This window comes from Macaca mulatta, chromosome 4 (assembly GCF_049350105.2).
Source record: "Macaca mulatta isolate MMU2019108-1 chromosome 4, T2T-MMU8v2.0, whole genome shotgun sequence".
Lineage (NCBI taxonomy): Eukaryota > Metazoa > Chordata > Mammalia > Primates > Cercopithecidae > Macaca > Macaca mulatta.
The window spans coordinates 84,020,922-84,036,806 of record NC_133409.1 but is presented as its reverse complement, the minus strand read 5'-3'; the positions used below and the strand labels follow the sequence as shown (position 1 = coordinate 84,036,806).

Genomic DNA, 15,885 nt, shown 5'->3' with positions numbered 1-15,885 from the left:
AATTATATTAACAGTTAACAAAAATAGAATATATGAATTAATCAAAGTGCAAAATTTACTCCATATTATATAATGCAACCATTCTTATTACCACATATCATTTCTGATTATGTCTGTTACAGATCAAGCATATTCATAGTGAGAAAAAGAAACATTTTGAAGATCATATGTACCTACAAATATACGTCCATATATATACAAATACATATACATATATATTTTTCCTGTCATAAGAGAAAGTCCTTTGTTAGCTTAGAATACTTTTCATATATGAAAGTTTAACTGAGCCTTAATCTTTGCAATGAGATATCACAGGTATTATTACCATATGAGATTTTTTTATTAATGGCTTAAAATAAATCATCAGTTCATCTTGTAATAAATTATTCATCATGAAAATAAAAGTGCAAATAGGATCATAATTAAGTATCTCTGAATATCCATGAATTTTCTTTGTCTAATTCTTATCAAACTCTCAGGTAGATGAATTTATAATAGTTTCCGAATAATATGCAGTTTATTAGTTGCCCATATTCTAACATTTACTTCTGGTTTAAAACTGAGCCTTAGTGAGCTGCAGACATAGTCCACAGGTCTGGTGAGATGAAGAATTGATTTTTCTGAACTCAGCACTAGATTATTGAAACCATGACATGTGTCAAGCAGACCGAAAAGAAGCAGTTGTGTGACGTTCCCCATTGTATTTATTGTAGGGTGTAATTGAGAATCTTGTCCACTAAATCACACAGTGTCCCCCTTATGAGGACCAACAGGAGAAATTTCTCTCAGGTCTCAGTGCCAGGAAAAGCTTTCTCCTGAGCAGCTGGTATGTCTTAAATTATAGACCCTGTATATTGTGTTTTTATCATATTTTCTTCTTTGTTTTGGTTGCTAGGCAGTTCAGAAGTAAATTTGTGATAAAATTATTTGTGCAACTTCACCTGGTATACATTTCTTTATGCTCTCTCTTCCCCAGATTTGTTCTACTGTTTTACACTTCTATTCCTGTACTTCTTGATCTTTTTGTTGACTTTTATACTATTATCCATTTTTGTTAGTCACTTGAAATTTTTTCTTTGGAAGACGTTAGGCTAGAAATATTTTTTTCTTCCTTATTGCAAACCAGTGAACACATGTTTAACTATAGCAAAGACATGTTGCAGTATGTTTATGAATATATATTATAATTTTTCTATTTCATTTGTAACTTGTTAGCTGAAAACTATTTGAGAATCCTGCACATAAGTATCCAAATACCATGTGGAGCCTAAGACATTCAGTAATATTAATTTCAAATCCTTATTGAAATATTACTCTTAATCTACTGATATTTACTTCTTTGGGGTCTTGTTTATATTATTTTAAACATTTTAGTTGTGAGTATACATTTTATAATTTAAAATTTCTGTATTTAACTAGTTTTTCCTAAGCTATTTGCAAATTACAAACAATGGAAAACATCTAATTGTGGTTCTATAACCAACAGAATGGGAAAATTTTTACATTAAAAAAGTCCAGGTATTTACTCACCTTTTAGGGTTGAACATATTATATAGCTAGATTATTATATTCCCATCTCCTTCTACATGACGTATATCTTGATATGAAGTAATTATAATACATTTCCCCTGCTCTTACTTAGGGGAAAGTAAAGGAGTAAGTTAATTATTCTCTGGGGAATGTATATAATTGAGTTAGTATAACATAGCTTTTCCTGGATTTGGTTTCTCTTATTGTAATAAGTTTCTTTTCATATTATTATGAATTTGGTAGTGGGATTTTATAACAGTAGTTCTATCTGTATTTGCCAGTGAGATCTTTAATGTGTCATACACCATAAAAAGTAACTAAATTCTTCTTACTTTACTAAAAGAGGTATACTACTTACAACATAATAATAGAGTCTCTCATAGACAGAAAATTATAACTGGAAAATGCATTTTATAAAATGAAAAATTTATAATATATTTTCTACTGAAACTAAGATAATTTATGTAGAAAAACATTTTTCAAATTTCAGAGGAAAATTAAAATATTTTAAAAATCTCTAGCAATGTCAACTATGAAAAATAATGAATATAAGGTTCCTACTTTTATGAAAAAATATTTATTCCATCTTTCTTCACTTATTTATTATCTTTTTTTTTTCTATTCCCATAGGCACATTGGGAAGGCCTCACAGGCAGAATAACTTTCAACAAAACCAATGGCTTGCGAACAGATTTTGATTTGGATGTGATCAGTCTCAAGGAAGAAGGTCTAGAAAAGGTATTTCAGTCAGCTTATTTGCTGTAATTACTAAATGAAACATATCTCAAAGAAGACAGAAATATTCTCTGCTGTAGTCACATTTCATTGACATTTAACTTTAGTAACTCTAAAAATAAATATTTAATTCATTATATTGAACATAATAATTGACAATTAGGATTCAAGGATAAAGGGTATCTTAAGTCAATTTTATATTTTATTTTCTAACTAGAGGTTTTCTGATGCATATAATCTTTGAAATGCATATAATGTTAATTAGTCTTAAGGTTTAATATAGCAATTAGAGAATATGAGAATATTTGGTTTAATATGGGTCTTTATACATGCAGCTTATAATCACTTGTGGTTATATAGACTTTCCAACTTGGAGCAAGCTATTAAAAAATTAAATATAAAAGTGTTTCCATTGTTTGAGTCATATTTAAGTGAAATATTTGAATTAATGTATGCACAGTAAATATGGCATATATATAAATGTAGCACACTACACTGGATCTATCTTACTTGATTCTATTGCTAGGGATTGTGGTAAAGCACCCAAAGAATTTGGGTATGTGCATACTTAATGAATACTTTAGTGTGAATTTTCTTAAATACATAATGTATATATTTAGATATTTTTCTGTTAGATTCATTGATAATTGATGAGATATTAAATCTTATTAAATCTTTTTAGATATTATCTAGATATTATTAAATCTTATTAGATCTTATTAAAATAAGAACTTGAGAAAAATTATATGTGACTGAGATAATATTGCTTTGAAGATAGTAAGCTATCTTATAGTTTACCTAGCAATGAAACATGGAGCTTTAGTTCTAGATAGAAACTGAAGAGGAAAGCTGAGACCTAAGAAGGGCTTTTTTAGCCTGCAAGATAACAGCACATTTGAATGCTGATTCAAATCATCCAGGAGAGAGTAAAACTACATTTTTGATAATGTCCCCAAGACAGTTTAAGTACATTATGACCAACTGCTGATTCAAATTGATGTAACTGTTACCTCCTGCCATTGAGGATTTCAAAGTGTACACTTTGTCAAGACCATGAAAAGTCAGGAATATTTTATAATAAACTGGAACCCAAGTATTCATGAGACAGTCCCTTCCTAACTATCTCACTCTTAAGATAAGAAAATTAGTCTGTGTCCAAGACTGGAGTTGATAATGGTGGAGTTCCGTAAGCTCTTAAGGAGTTTATCTTATTGTTTACTGGAGATGTTATTACCGTATTTATTTATTTATGAAATATCCAAATCACTAGGAGGAACTTGGACCATTGCTGACATTTCAGTACATCTGCATAAAAATGGCAATGCTCTTCATATTACCATAGATACATTCCTGTCTTGAATTCAAAATAAATAAAACATTACAAAGTTTTCTCTGTGCTCCATTGTGGCTTATAGATACGCCTGAATATAATGATTATCAAGTACATATGATGATTTATCACACTGATAAATGAGGTAAACCAGTATGAGTTTTGCAGGTTGCTCTGCAATTTCATAAATATTTTTTGTATTCTTTTCTAAAATCTGAAAATTCATTTTGCTGAATTAATTATGTGCAGTACTTATCCTCAAGGGGCTTTTCATGTACAGTGATAAGGTAATGCATATTTGTAAATGAATACAATCGAAAGCTATATGTTTCAAGCTTTCAAAAGTCCAATACAAATATAATTTCTGATAAAAAGTATAATTAATCAAGAGTCATAGTCAATTGAGTACTTAGAATTAGCTTTTAAGTATGTTGAATTATTGATTGTTAGACATTCAGTCATTTTAGAAGGAAGTAACAGCATGAGGAAACACAAACATAGCGTTTGATTTTATCATTATACACATACACATACACACAGTGGAAGAGGGAGATAAAGCTAAAATGCTAGATTTTAGTCATAACATAAATACCATGTTCAGGATATTTGCAGGATATTAGAATACAGTGCGAGTTAAAAGAAAGAATAGTCCTGAAGGCTATGGGTTACTTGGGAAGATAATATAGTTTAGAATAATTTGACTATGAGACATGGATGTAAAACCATTCTAACAGGAAGTGGAGATGAGTAAACAGTTTGTGATTGAAGGCATTAACTGAACCATCAACAATGCTGTTAGTTCAAAGACAAGCAAAGCATTTGGACTATGTTTTTAAGGAGAAATGGAGGAGCCAGGTAGGAAAATGGGGGATACCAGGGATAAAAGCATAACTCAAAGATTGGAAAATGAATTACCAAGTAGGATAATTACTAGTAGAAAGGAATTGGCATAAACCTTCCCCTGAAAAGACAGATAAGGTACTGAGGATGGGTGGAGGTAAGTTAAAGAGAAAGGGAACAAAAAGTTCACATGAAATGTTTTCAATATCCTTGAAAATTTGTACATGAACTCATCAGCTAAAGGACAGAGACAAAGTTTAGTCAGTTCTTAAGAAAAATTGAAAATTCCATTTTGACAGACTTGATTTTGACTTAGAAGGAACAAAGTGCTGCTAAGTAGCAAAAGGTCCTAATTTTAAATTTAATAGAATGGTTAAGAGCTCAAGGTCTAGATTCAGAGAGATTTGGGCTCAAATTCTCACTCTGCCCTTTACTTTTTATGGACAAATTTATTAATCTCTCTAAAACATGGGGTCTTATGAATCATGAGACAATAGTAGTTATCTGCCTCATGAAGACTGAGCGTTATTGACTTGATTTTTTTCCCCCTGGAAAGTACAGTTACCAACTCATTGATGGAAAAGGCAGCATCCCTACCTTGATAGAATCCACAGTTTAGAAGGGTCAATAGATGGTTATCCAAGAGGCTTGATTTTCAGTTCCAATTCCATCAAAACTAAGTGTGTGAACTTCATCCTGCCACCTAACTTGTCTGTGTCAAATTTCTCATCTTAAAAAAAAAAAAGTGGAGTGCAAAGGGCTGCCCTCTTGGATAGTCTGAAGTAAGAATACTATGGCCTCTAAAAGAACCCGGAAGTAACATCTTGAAATATATTAAGGCTAGAAATTTTAATCGTTAAAGTTAACAATTATATTCTATCATGACTGAGAGACAAAAATGAAGAAGGAAAACATGTAATGTGCTAGCTTTATCCCTCTTCTCATGCCCATTGCCTTTTTTTCATTCTCATTCTGTCTTGGTCATCTTAGACCACTTCATTTAGTAGATTAATCCTCTAACAAATATGGAAGAATGTCTGTCTTATGCCCTCAAGAAGGTTATAATCTAGTAGAGGAAACCTGCCAATGATAAATAGACTCATTAGATGTATAAAATTATAAGACTTGGAAGTAATAAGTGCTGAAAAGTAGGTTATTTTGTTTTATGTCACTGACATGATAGATTTTACATACTGTTCAGAAACATGAACTTTAGGATTAAAACAGTTAATAGGAAGGAAGCCCATATTTCTGTTTTTTACAACTGTGGAACAGATAAACCAGGAAGAAATGAGTATACTTCTAATGAATGGGAAAAGGTGGGCCATGCTCAAGTGTCTGAGCCTGGAGTGGAGATGGGCATCCTTTCTACTTAGATAGTGTCCATAGATCAAATGAATTCTTTCTACTCTATTGTAGCAGAAGCCTTAATTGGAACCCAGCCCAATTCACTGTGGTCCCAAAAAGATCACCGTTACTATATATACAGCCAGTCGCTTCTGTCCAAACAAGCCCTCTGAGACCATGGCAGTGCCTTCAATGGAGGAGGGGAGGGCAAGAAGGGGAAAAAACAGTAGGTGCTACTACAGACTTTGTCTAGCTCAGGCAATACTTTTGCTTATGAGAGGCTGATATTGAGCACTCAAGAACAGGAAAAGGAAAACAGAATAAATGATTTTCCAAGCTTGAATTCTTCTGGTCAGTCCAAAGATCGTATAGTGTATTCTACTTTCAAAATATGTTTAGAATCCATTCATCTCTCACCACATCCATTGCTGAATCATAAGGGTGGTACCTTTCAACTGTACAGCTACACTGGAATTCCCACAAGTCTCTCTGTTCAACTCTCTTATAATCCATTCCCTAAACCACAGCAGCCAGACAGATATTTTTAAAAGAAAATTGACCCATGTCATCCCTTTGTTTAAATGCCTTCATAGGTTCCGATTGTATTTTGAATAAAGTCCAAAGCACCAGTGACTTCTCATCATGTTCTCAGATATTTTCTTATGCCCTACCTACAGAGGGTTTTTTTTTTTTTTTTTTTTTTTTCCATTTCCTCAAGAAAACAAAGTTTTCTTATCACTTTGGCATAGAGTAGTAGAAACATTTTTCCCAGCCAGGAATATCCATTCCCAGTGTCTTTGCCTGGAGAACTTTCACTCATCCTGGTGGTATCATCTTGAATATTACTTCCTTGGATAGGCCTCCTCTAAGTCTCTAATCAAGTTTAAATTTTTCCTAATGCTCTGCCCTTTTTCATTTCTGACTCTATCAAAGTCCGCAATTATTTATTCATGTAAACTTTATAAAAGGGCTATCTCCCTAGCCAGAGTGCAAGACCTACTAGATGGAAAATATATGCTCCCTTTTCCACTATTATATATTAAGGCTTTGCAAAGTATCCCTTGTCTTGAGGACAAAGTATGTACTTAAGAAATATTTGTTGACTGTTGAATGAATAAAGGATCTTTATGGAAATTATGAGATACTTCACATAGAACGCTTACTCAAGTGTCTGATGCAGAGTTATTTTTTCCTATAGCACAGTTTGTTGCTTTTCCTAGCTTTGCTCTGTACCTCCAACATGAGAACAAGGAAAGACAATAGTCAAGGGGTCAGTGGGTTGGGGTCATGGGTCAATGTTTCAAGTGGGTAAAGGATTTAGATTGCAGAACGTCACCCTGAAGTCTGAAATTGTAAGGATCCACATTGCTTCAGTGTCAAACCTGGCCCCATTCATAGCGCAATTAAAAACTCCAGTTTTTCTTATGCCCTACCTACAGAGGGTTTTTGTTTGTTTGTTTGTTTCCTCAAGAAAACAAAGTTTTCTTATCACTTTGGCATAGAGTAATATAGTTTTCCCAGCCAGGAATATCCATTCCCAGTGCCTTTGCCTGTAGAACTCTTACTCATCCTGGTGATATCATCTTGAATATTACTTCCTTAGATAGGCCTTCCAGTATTACATTAAACAGTAATAATAAATATTCTATTTATAAATATTCCTTTTTTGTCCTTATGAGTTAATAGTATGGAAATAAAAAAAAGCCCACCCAAATGAGAACAAGCAGAAGTTACTATTCAGAACTTACTACGGGAAGGGAGGCAGCCATCATCACTTGCATTAAACTGGGGTTCAAAGGCAAGCAGGGGAGTGGAAAAGTTTTATAGTGGAAAGAAATGAAGACCTCAGCTGTGCTGTGATTGGAGATTGCTGGCATGAGGAAACTGGATTTGGTCTAACTAAGCAAGGCACCTGGATAATGGGTTTGGGGGGCATATTTGACTTTCTCTGGCTGATCCTGATTTGGAGGGTGGCAAAAAATTGGAAAACTGGAAGTAATAGGATGAATCCTGATTGTTTTGGGTAGATTGCTGGCTGAGATTGTGTTTGGCTTCCTGAGATGCTCACTCCAGAGCTTCTGGGTCAAACTTTGTCATCACACATGGTTTGGTCATTGTCTATTTGTGTATTCAGTCTGTGAGTGGAATTACTGAAGTAATTTGGAGGGAGAAGAATAGCAAACATATAAAGAATCAGGAAAAATTTACTTGTGAGGAAATACAAAAACATCATCACCAACAATAAATTTTTGTTTTGTTTTTGTTGTTTAGAATATGTAACCAGGATGTAACTTATTGTTGGAAATGGTTTATCCTTACTGTTCAGTCACCTGAAGCTTAGCTATGTGCTTGGGAAAGGCCAGCTTCAGAGGGAAGAAAACACAAAACTGATGGCGTAAGATGTTACAGAAATACTCTTAGACTATAACTTCGAAAGGATGCCATTTACAGCAAACAGAGTTGGAAGGGTTCCACACAAAATGCGTTTAGACTGAATTGATGACATTATATAAAATAGTGGAATTTCATTGCAAGATGAGCTACCTAGAAGCCATTTTTGGGAAAACAACCACTTAAATTTAGAAAAGAATTTCCAATAGGAAACTGTAATGCAATAATAAAATCCCTGAATCTTAACTCATGATTGAATTTTCTTATAAACTCTCCTATGTAACCACAGAGTACTTCATGTGTTTCACAAGAGAAAAAATCAGTCTTTTACTGTTACACTTTCTTGGTTATTCAAAATAATTTTTATTTTACTACAGAGTATTTGTTTCTGAGTACAGATGTAAATTAATATTATTCTTGTGTACTTCTCTTATCCTTTTTCTAGCATCAAAGTTTGCCATTCTGATTATTTTGTTGATATTCTCCTGTGTGATATTTAAATGAAAATAGACATTGGAGAACAGAATTCGTTATCTCCTCAGCAGATAAGGCTCTAATAAGCCATTATTAAAATTGACTTTATGTATTAATATTATATTAACTTTGAAAAATAGAAAAGATAAAACTGATAAATTTCTTTGGACAGAAATAGTGCTGAGGGACCTTGAAGCATTTGGGACTATAAAAAATAATCACAGTGTGTTTGCCTCAGCATAGGTTTGTAATAAATCAGCTTCTAATTTTGTATCCTTTGGGAAAATCTTTAAAAAATACAAAAAGACATTTTATGAAATATATGTCAATTTCTATAGTTAATAGTATAAATATAAAAATAATATGTACATGTCTAAATAGTATTTATAAATAATATAAAGCAATATATTTCACATTTACACATCTCTAAAAGGTATACATTTGTCATATTTCACTTTCATGTGAAGCTTCATTTTAACTTTTAACACTTACACTTCTTAAATATTTACTGCTTGCACCTAGCAGTCTAGAGACTAGTATCAGTAAACCATAGGCTTTTTGCTAAAACTCAACTATCTTAATAATATATGAGGAGGATAAGAATTAGTAGTGAAACCCTCCCTGCCTGCCTGAGTTTATAGACATATGTGTTCTAGAATTAGAACATGTTTCAAAGTGCTTTTTGAATATTTTTTGTAAAATATGTATTTTGAAGAAAAAGTGGTTATTTCTACAGAAATCTTTACTATTGACCTTTCTTTTACTTGTTGAATCCTCATTAAACTTCCTATGAAAAAGGTGTCTGAATGGAATTTACAATCTTCAAAACTTATCTAAATCTGAAAATCTACCTTAGATAGGTGAGAGCTGTATTGATTATAGATTTCTAGATACCGGATGCATGGCAGTTTTTATCTTCCTCTCTTTGCTGGCATTTGGTACATATACTTAGTCCCCATGGAAACAATGACCCCCAACTTGTCCAGGAACTGAGATTTATCTTGCCTTCCTGTAAGCAACGCTAATGGTGGTGTTAACTAGTAATCTTTAAATAAGTCAAAAAGTGATGTTTGCTTCTCAAAAGCAAAAATACTTGCTGGGCAGGATCCAAGCCTATTGCCTTGCTTTGGAGATGTTAGCCATTTAATTTGTCTAACTCTTATATAGAATTCAGTATAAGCCCTGTCTCAGAACTGTGCCGACATTTTTGTGTGTCAGTGTGTATAGTTATCATTTTGCTTGGTAACTTTACACTTTCAGAACGGTAACATATTTCAGAAAACTATTTATGGATGATGTTTATGTTTAGAAATCAATTAGATTGCCTTATTTGAGGTCACAAATTTATTGTTTTGGTTACCAAAATGTCTTATTTTGGCCCACCAATGAATAGTAAATGTTGACTTTTTTTCTTTTAACCACTAAATTTGAATTAACATATATATAAATAAGGTACAATTATGAGATATATATATAATGTTGTAATTGATTGATTTGATTTCAAATCAAATCAAATCTGAACTACATTTTTATCTGTGGAAAAAATGGCTTTTAACTGAATGTTATCGTATTTTCATATTTGGGAACATTTAATTCACTGATTCGAACATTATTTAAAAAATCAAAATCACCACCTGTCTGTTAACTCTTTAATTGTGCTTAGCGTTAAATTGCCCTAAACTAAAATAAAAATCCTAAATGAGAAAAATCAGTGTTTAGATTATTAATTCCTTTCCATGAGATGATTATATACTTACTGATTTATTATACTCATATTAGCACTGTGGTTCTCAAATGGTAAAATCTCAGATCCTATGCACACTAGTTGAGAGTTTCAGGATACTGATTACTAAAGTGTTCTTTGTCCTATCCTTATAGGCCAATTAACTTATATCTGAAGGTCAGCCAATTCTCAGACAATTGCTCTGGACTCTAAATTCTAGCTGGCAGGAAGCACATAGGCTTTGCTGTAAAATATTTCTTTTTGTTTTTCCAGAGCTCAGGTGCCAATGTTTAAGTGCTCTCTTTTCAACACGTAGTTCAATGGAAGTAAACCGTTATTAAACTTTGATGTCAAGGGTTATTAGACAGTAATGCAACTAACTATCTCTACTTTTTATTTAACTATTTAGCATTTGAAGGGGTGAAGTAAGCAAAACAAAAGTCTCTAATTTCCCACTAATAGTGATAAAACTACTCTGTTGAAAAAAATCTCTGTACCCCAAATTCATGCATTGTATTGGATTGAGCAGCCTGGGTTTTCAGAAATAATAGGTTTATAAATTAATAGAGAAATAAACAATCCACTAATTCAGTCAATTGCAGGACATATTCATCTTTCATACGTAAATCAGCATTTAATATAAATCTCTTCCTTATGCTTTCTATTTCTCAATTCTCTCAAACAGTACTATTGGGGTGTCATTTTTTTTCTAAGAGAAATAGTCAATATACTTCAAGGAAAACTATACTTTGTGGGCCACATGGTTGGGGGCAACTCATTACTGGAAAGAAATTTCTTTAAGCAAACGTATTCTGAGATGGAGAGTCCGCATTGTGCTAAGACTGTTAGAAACACATGTACAGTGTGGTTTCTCATTATCATCACACAGGCTCTCTTCGGAGAATTATGGCTTATATTCTTTATTCAAGGCTGACACATTCTCCTGACATTAAGTCAAAACAATGTACAAGCAAATAACTCTTTTTCTTTTTTACATTGTTGTCTAATGGAAAACTATATTGATTCTTTTTCCGTCTACCAACATCCAGTGAATATTTTGTTAGTCAATGCCAGGAAGATAGTATAAAGAGAATTTTGATAGATTTGTATCAGGTATTTTTTAGTGGAGAATTTAAATTATTTCTTACTTTAAAATAAGTTTAACTTTATTTGGAACTAGTATTTTAAAAACTACCTGGGAATGTTTATTTTATTCTTACTTAAAAAACTTTCTTGTATACATATCAAACAGATTATTACCATAAATTTCATAGAAAATAAGAAACATGTCACAATGATTTGGCATACATAAAACAGAGCTAACCTGCATCTTTAGAAGAAATGATAAGATGCTAATTTCAGAGGTTAACAATTATATAGCCCAATAGAGGAAATAGTAACGTTTTTTGGATTTAAAGTAGTAATATAAGTTACAAAACAAAATTTGTACTGAGAAAACTGTCAACAAAATAAATAAACAATAAAGGATCAACTAATTAATTAGATAAATAATTTAAAAATTATTGTAAAAACTGTTCTTTTTCTACCTAAAAAAAAAATACACAGAAACCAAAGAAAAAATATACTTATAAAACAAAATTACATGAAGAATTTATACATTCCTGAAAAACAAAACCTATAGTGTGCAATATTTATTTAAAATACTTATAAAATATAATTTGGAAAAATTGAAATGCATAGTAAAGGTATGTGGCATAATATTTCAAACACTAAATATGATATTGAGATAGATCTTAAACAAAACATTAATAATAACTTAAAAAGAGAATAATAAAATATGGAAAACAAAATATGTAATTATAAAAGAATAGACACATAATGTATGTTCAACATTTGCCAAATGAATGAATGATATTGGAATGTCAACCAAAAATTCTGAAAGTTTTTATCATGGAGTAATTCACTCACTTACTCTATTTATTTATTCAATAACTATTCATTGGATATTTATTATATAATTTAAAGACTGATGAAATGTTTCGTTTTGTCAAGGGACTTAGAGTCTAACACAGCAGTATCAATAAAAATGAAATATAACTTGGATTCAAAGCAATACATAAGTGGCATTTCTGAGATGACAAAAATAAAACATTTATTTCTGTTCAATAAATATGATTATTTATGTTCAATAAATAAAACATTTACTGGTTATATTTATGTAACCAATACATTCAGAGATCTCACATATAAAGCCCATAGGATGTCCTATATTCAAAGGCCTTGGGGTAAAAAGATGAGTATGCCAGTCTCCATCCATAGGGAATTTACTTTTTACTAGACAGAGGTAAGTAAGTAATTAAAATATAATGTGATACTTATTGTAGTAAGTAACAGCAATCCTAAGTTGCTCTGTGTGGAAGCATAATAAAAGATCATCCATTGCTGCCCAGAGGAGGAACTGTGTTATCTATATTTTGAAACAGTGATTAAGGTATATGCATAAGGTAGTGAAAGGGAAAGAGTAGTTCTATAGAAGACATGAGGATGCAAATAATTGAGAACTACAAGATGCAACAAAGTCTATGTTCAGAAAATGGAGAAATGCATTATATTTCTGACAATTTAAGAAAAGAACTATTATTTCTCTGCTCAGTTTTTAGGTAACATATTTTGCAAAAAAATCATATATACCTGGTATACACATCCATATATAACATATACATAAATGCTATGTATGCATATACATAAATGTACTGTATATATAGATACATGCATACATCTACATATACATATGTAAACATCTACATACATACACACACACACACACACACACACACACACACACACACGTACTGGTTGAGATTTAATATTTCCAAATGATAATAACGAAGAGTTTCAAGAAAAAATATTCACCAACAATGAAATACATATGAGGTAGCTGTCAGCCTTTTTAAGCAACATTAAATTAATACTAGAGAAAAATAAATAAATAAAACTTAGCTCTGAAGGAAGACAGCTCTGATACAATAGGTCTTCATTTAGCTAAGTTTTCATTATATAAGAAGGTAGCAAAAATACCTTTAAATCTCCAACCTATTATTTAAGTATGTCACATAGTTATCTTTTATAAATACATATAAATACATATTAGTAGACTTAAATGTATTTTATCTCCCAATTACCACAGGAAAATTTCCAGGAGTAGAAAATAATAGTCTTATATAAGAACAATGATAAGTGAAAAGCAAATACTCAACAAAGAAGGAACTGTGGCTAGATATCCTAGTAAACATCAAATTCAGTTAAGCCCCAAAAAAGATAGTTTCGAATAATGGGTTTACAAATTATACCAAAATTACAGCTTTTTCCTTGTAGCAAAATAATTCATAATGCACAAAGCAAAATAAAGAAAGGCAGTGTTTACAACCCCAAATTAAATTAACTAAAACTGGCCGGGCACGGTGGCTCATGCCTGTAATCTCACCACTTTGGGAGACCGAGGCAGGCAGATCACCTGAGGTCAGTAGTTCAAGACCAGTCTGGACAATCTGGTGAAACCCCGTCTCTTCTAAAAATACAAAAATTAGCCGGGCATGGTAGTGGATGCATGTGATCCCAGCTACTTGGGAGGCTGAGGCAGGGAGAATTGCTTGAACCTAGGAAGTGGAGTTTGCAGTGAGCCAACATCGTGCCACTGCACTCCTGCTTAAAGGACAAAGCAAGACTCCATCTTAAAAAAAAAACAACAACAAAAAACTAAAACCGTGAATCAGTATGTGTGGTAGCAGAATGGGACAAAGCATAGATAATTTTCGTAGAGTAGATATTTCAATTTTTATGGCTGAATATTCATTTTTCAACATGATAGTAATATTTCAAACAGAAGTTGATAATACATATTAGTAGACTTAAATGTAATTTATCTCCCAATTACCACAGGAAAATTTCCAGGAGTAGAAAATAAATAGCAAACCCCAAACCAATGTGAAGAGAGCAAGGCTAAATAAAGATAAGATTCAGGAAGAGAAAAAGTTAGGACATTGAAAAATCCACCAAGGCACTGCTTATAAAAAAATCCAACAAAATGAGAAATATGTTGAAAGTGAAAATATAAATAATGATTTATCAGCAAATGCAAATACACAAATAATGGAGGTAAAGTAAGTGTGATTAATATATATTGGGAGTTGAGGTAAAACAAAGTAATTGAAATAATAAGTTTTTTTTATCAATAAAAACACCATCTACAGTTAAAAGACTTGACAATTATAAACCTCTATAATATAACCTGATGTTATTCCAACTATTAAAAATAAAAGCTAAATTGTTATACAGTTGTCTTATGGAAACTACCATGAACTGTAAAGGGAAAGATAACACGTAGAGAAATTATTTTGGAAAGGTATTTGGCAACATATACTAACAATATTAACAATGCAGATTATTTGCACTCAGTCATTCTAATTCTAGAAATCTGTTTTTAAAATAATAAAATGTGTGAACAAATATTTATAAATAAATGTGTTTACTAAGGCCTTGTAACAACGATAGTTAAATCATGATATGTTCATATGATCATTTTGTGTAGTCATTAAAACTATGGATTTGATTATCTTTGGTATCAGGAGAAAATGCTCACAATAGTGTATAAACAGAATATAACCAGTAATTGCCATAATTATAGCATACTTATAAACACACTATGTTGAATACTTTTTCATTTAATCTTCACTATAGTTTAGAAGTAGATACTATTATTTCCCATTTACAGATGGGAGAATTGAGGCACAAAGAAATAATGTGCCCAAGTCACCTGATGGTAAGTGGTGGACATAGGATCCTGGCAGTCAAATACGCTGTCCATAAAAGCTGGGCCATTAACTATAAGGCTATGACGGAAACTATTCTAGGAATATATGTGGAAAGATAAATGACAGGAAAAAAGAGGACTACAATATTAACCATGATTGACTCTGGGTGTATTCAGAGGTTCAAAGTTTAAATTGATCTCCTTATATCTTTTGCATATTTTATTATTTGATGACAATTAATATGCATTATATTTCTGACCACAAGAAGAAATTAAAGAGCCAATTGGAACATAAGATAAAATAAAAATGAATAAAATCATAATTTTCTATAGCTCCTTATGACTTTTGAAGCACTTTCATACTTCTTGTATCTACTTGAATCCTTATAATTAGAATGGCCCTATAATTTATTACCCAAAACATGATATTTTTTTATTTGTACAAGAGGGTATTATTAATGAAGACAGTACCTGGGCAAACCAGGATGTAGAGTCACCATATATAGAACAATTCTATAAGGTCAACGGTGCTTAAGCATCTTAATTCCATTTCAGAGCTAAAAAAAAAAAAAAAAAAAAAAAGGTACTTCAAAGGCTTGATCAAGTCATAAGTCATATGACAAAATAGTGGTTCCCAAATAGATAAAAATATGATTGCCATTACTTTATCCATGGTTTTTGCCATTAAAACAAAACAAAATCTCTGGTGACAACTTCCTCAATGGAAGAAAGTTTTGAGTTATA

At 31.7% G+C, this 15,885-nt stretch overlaps 1 protein-coding gene across 3 annotated transcripts in view; it reads left to right on the top strand.

Annotated features, from left to right (window-relative positions):
• GRIK2 (glutamate ionotropic receptor kainate type subunit 2) overlaps positions 1 to 15,885 on the top strand; it is a 699,047-nt gene that overhangs the window by 420,289 nt on the left and 262,873 nt on the right. For all 3 annotated transcript variants that reach the window (XM_015136997.3, XM_078001239.1, XM_015136995.3), the window contains one exon: positions 2,161 to 2,268. In XM_015136997.3, the coding sequence (XP_014992483.1) occupies positions 2,161 to 2,268 (108 nt within the window). The remainder of the gene's footprint in view (positions 1 to 2,160; positions 2,269 to 15,885) is intronic.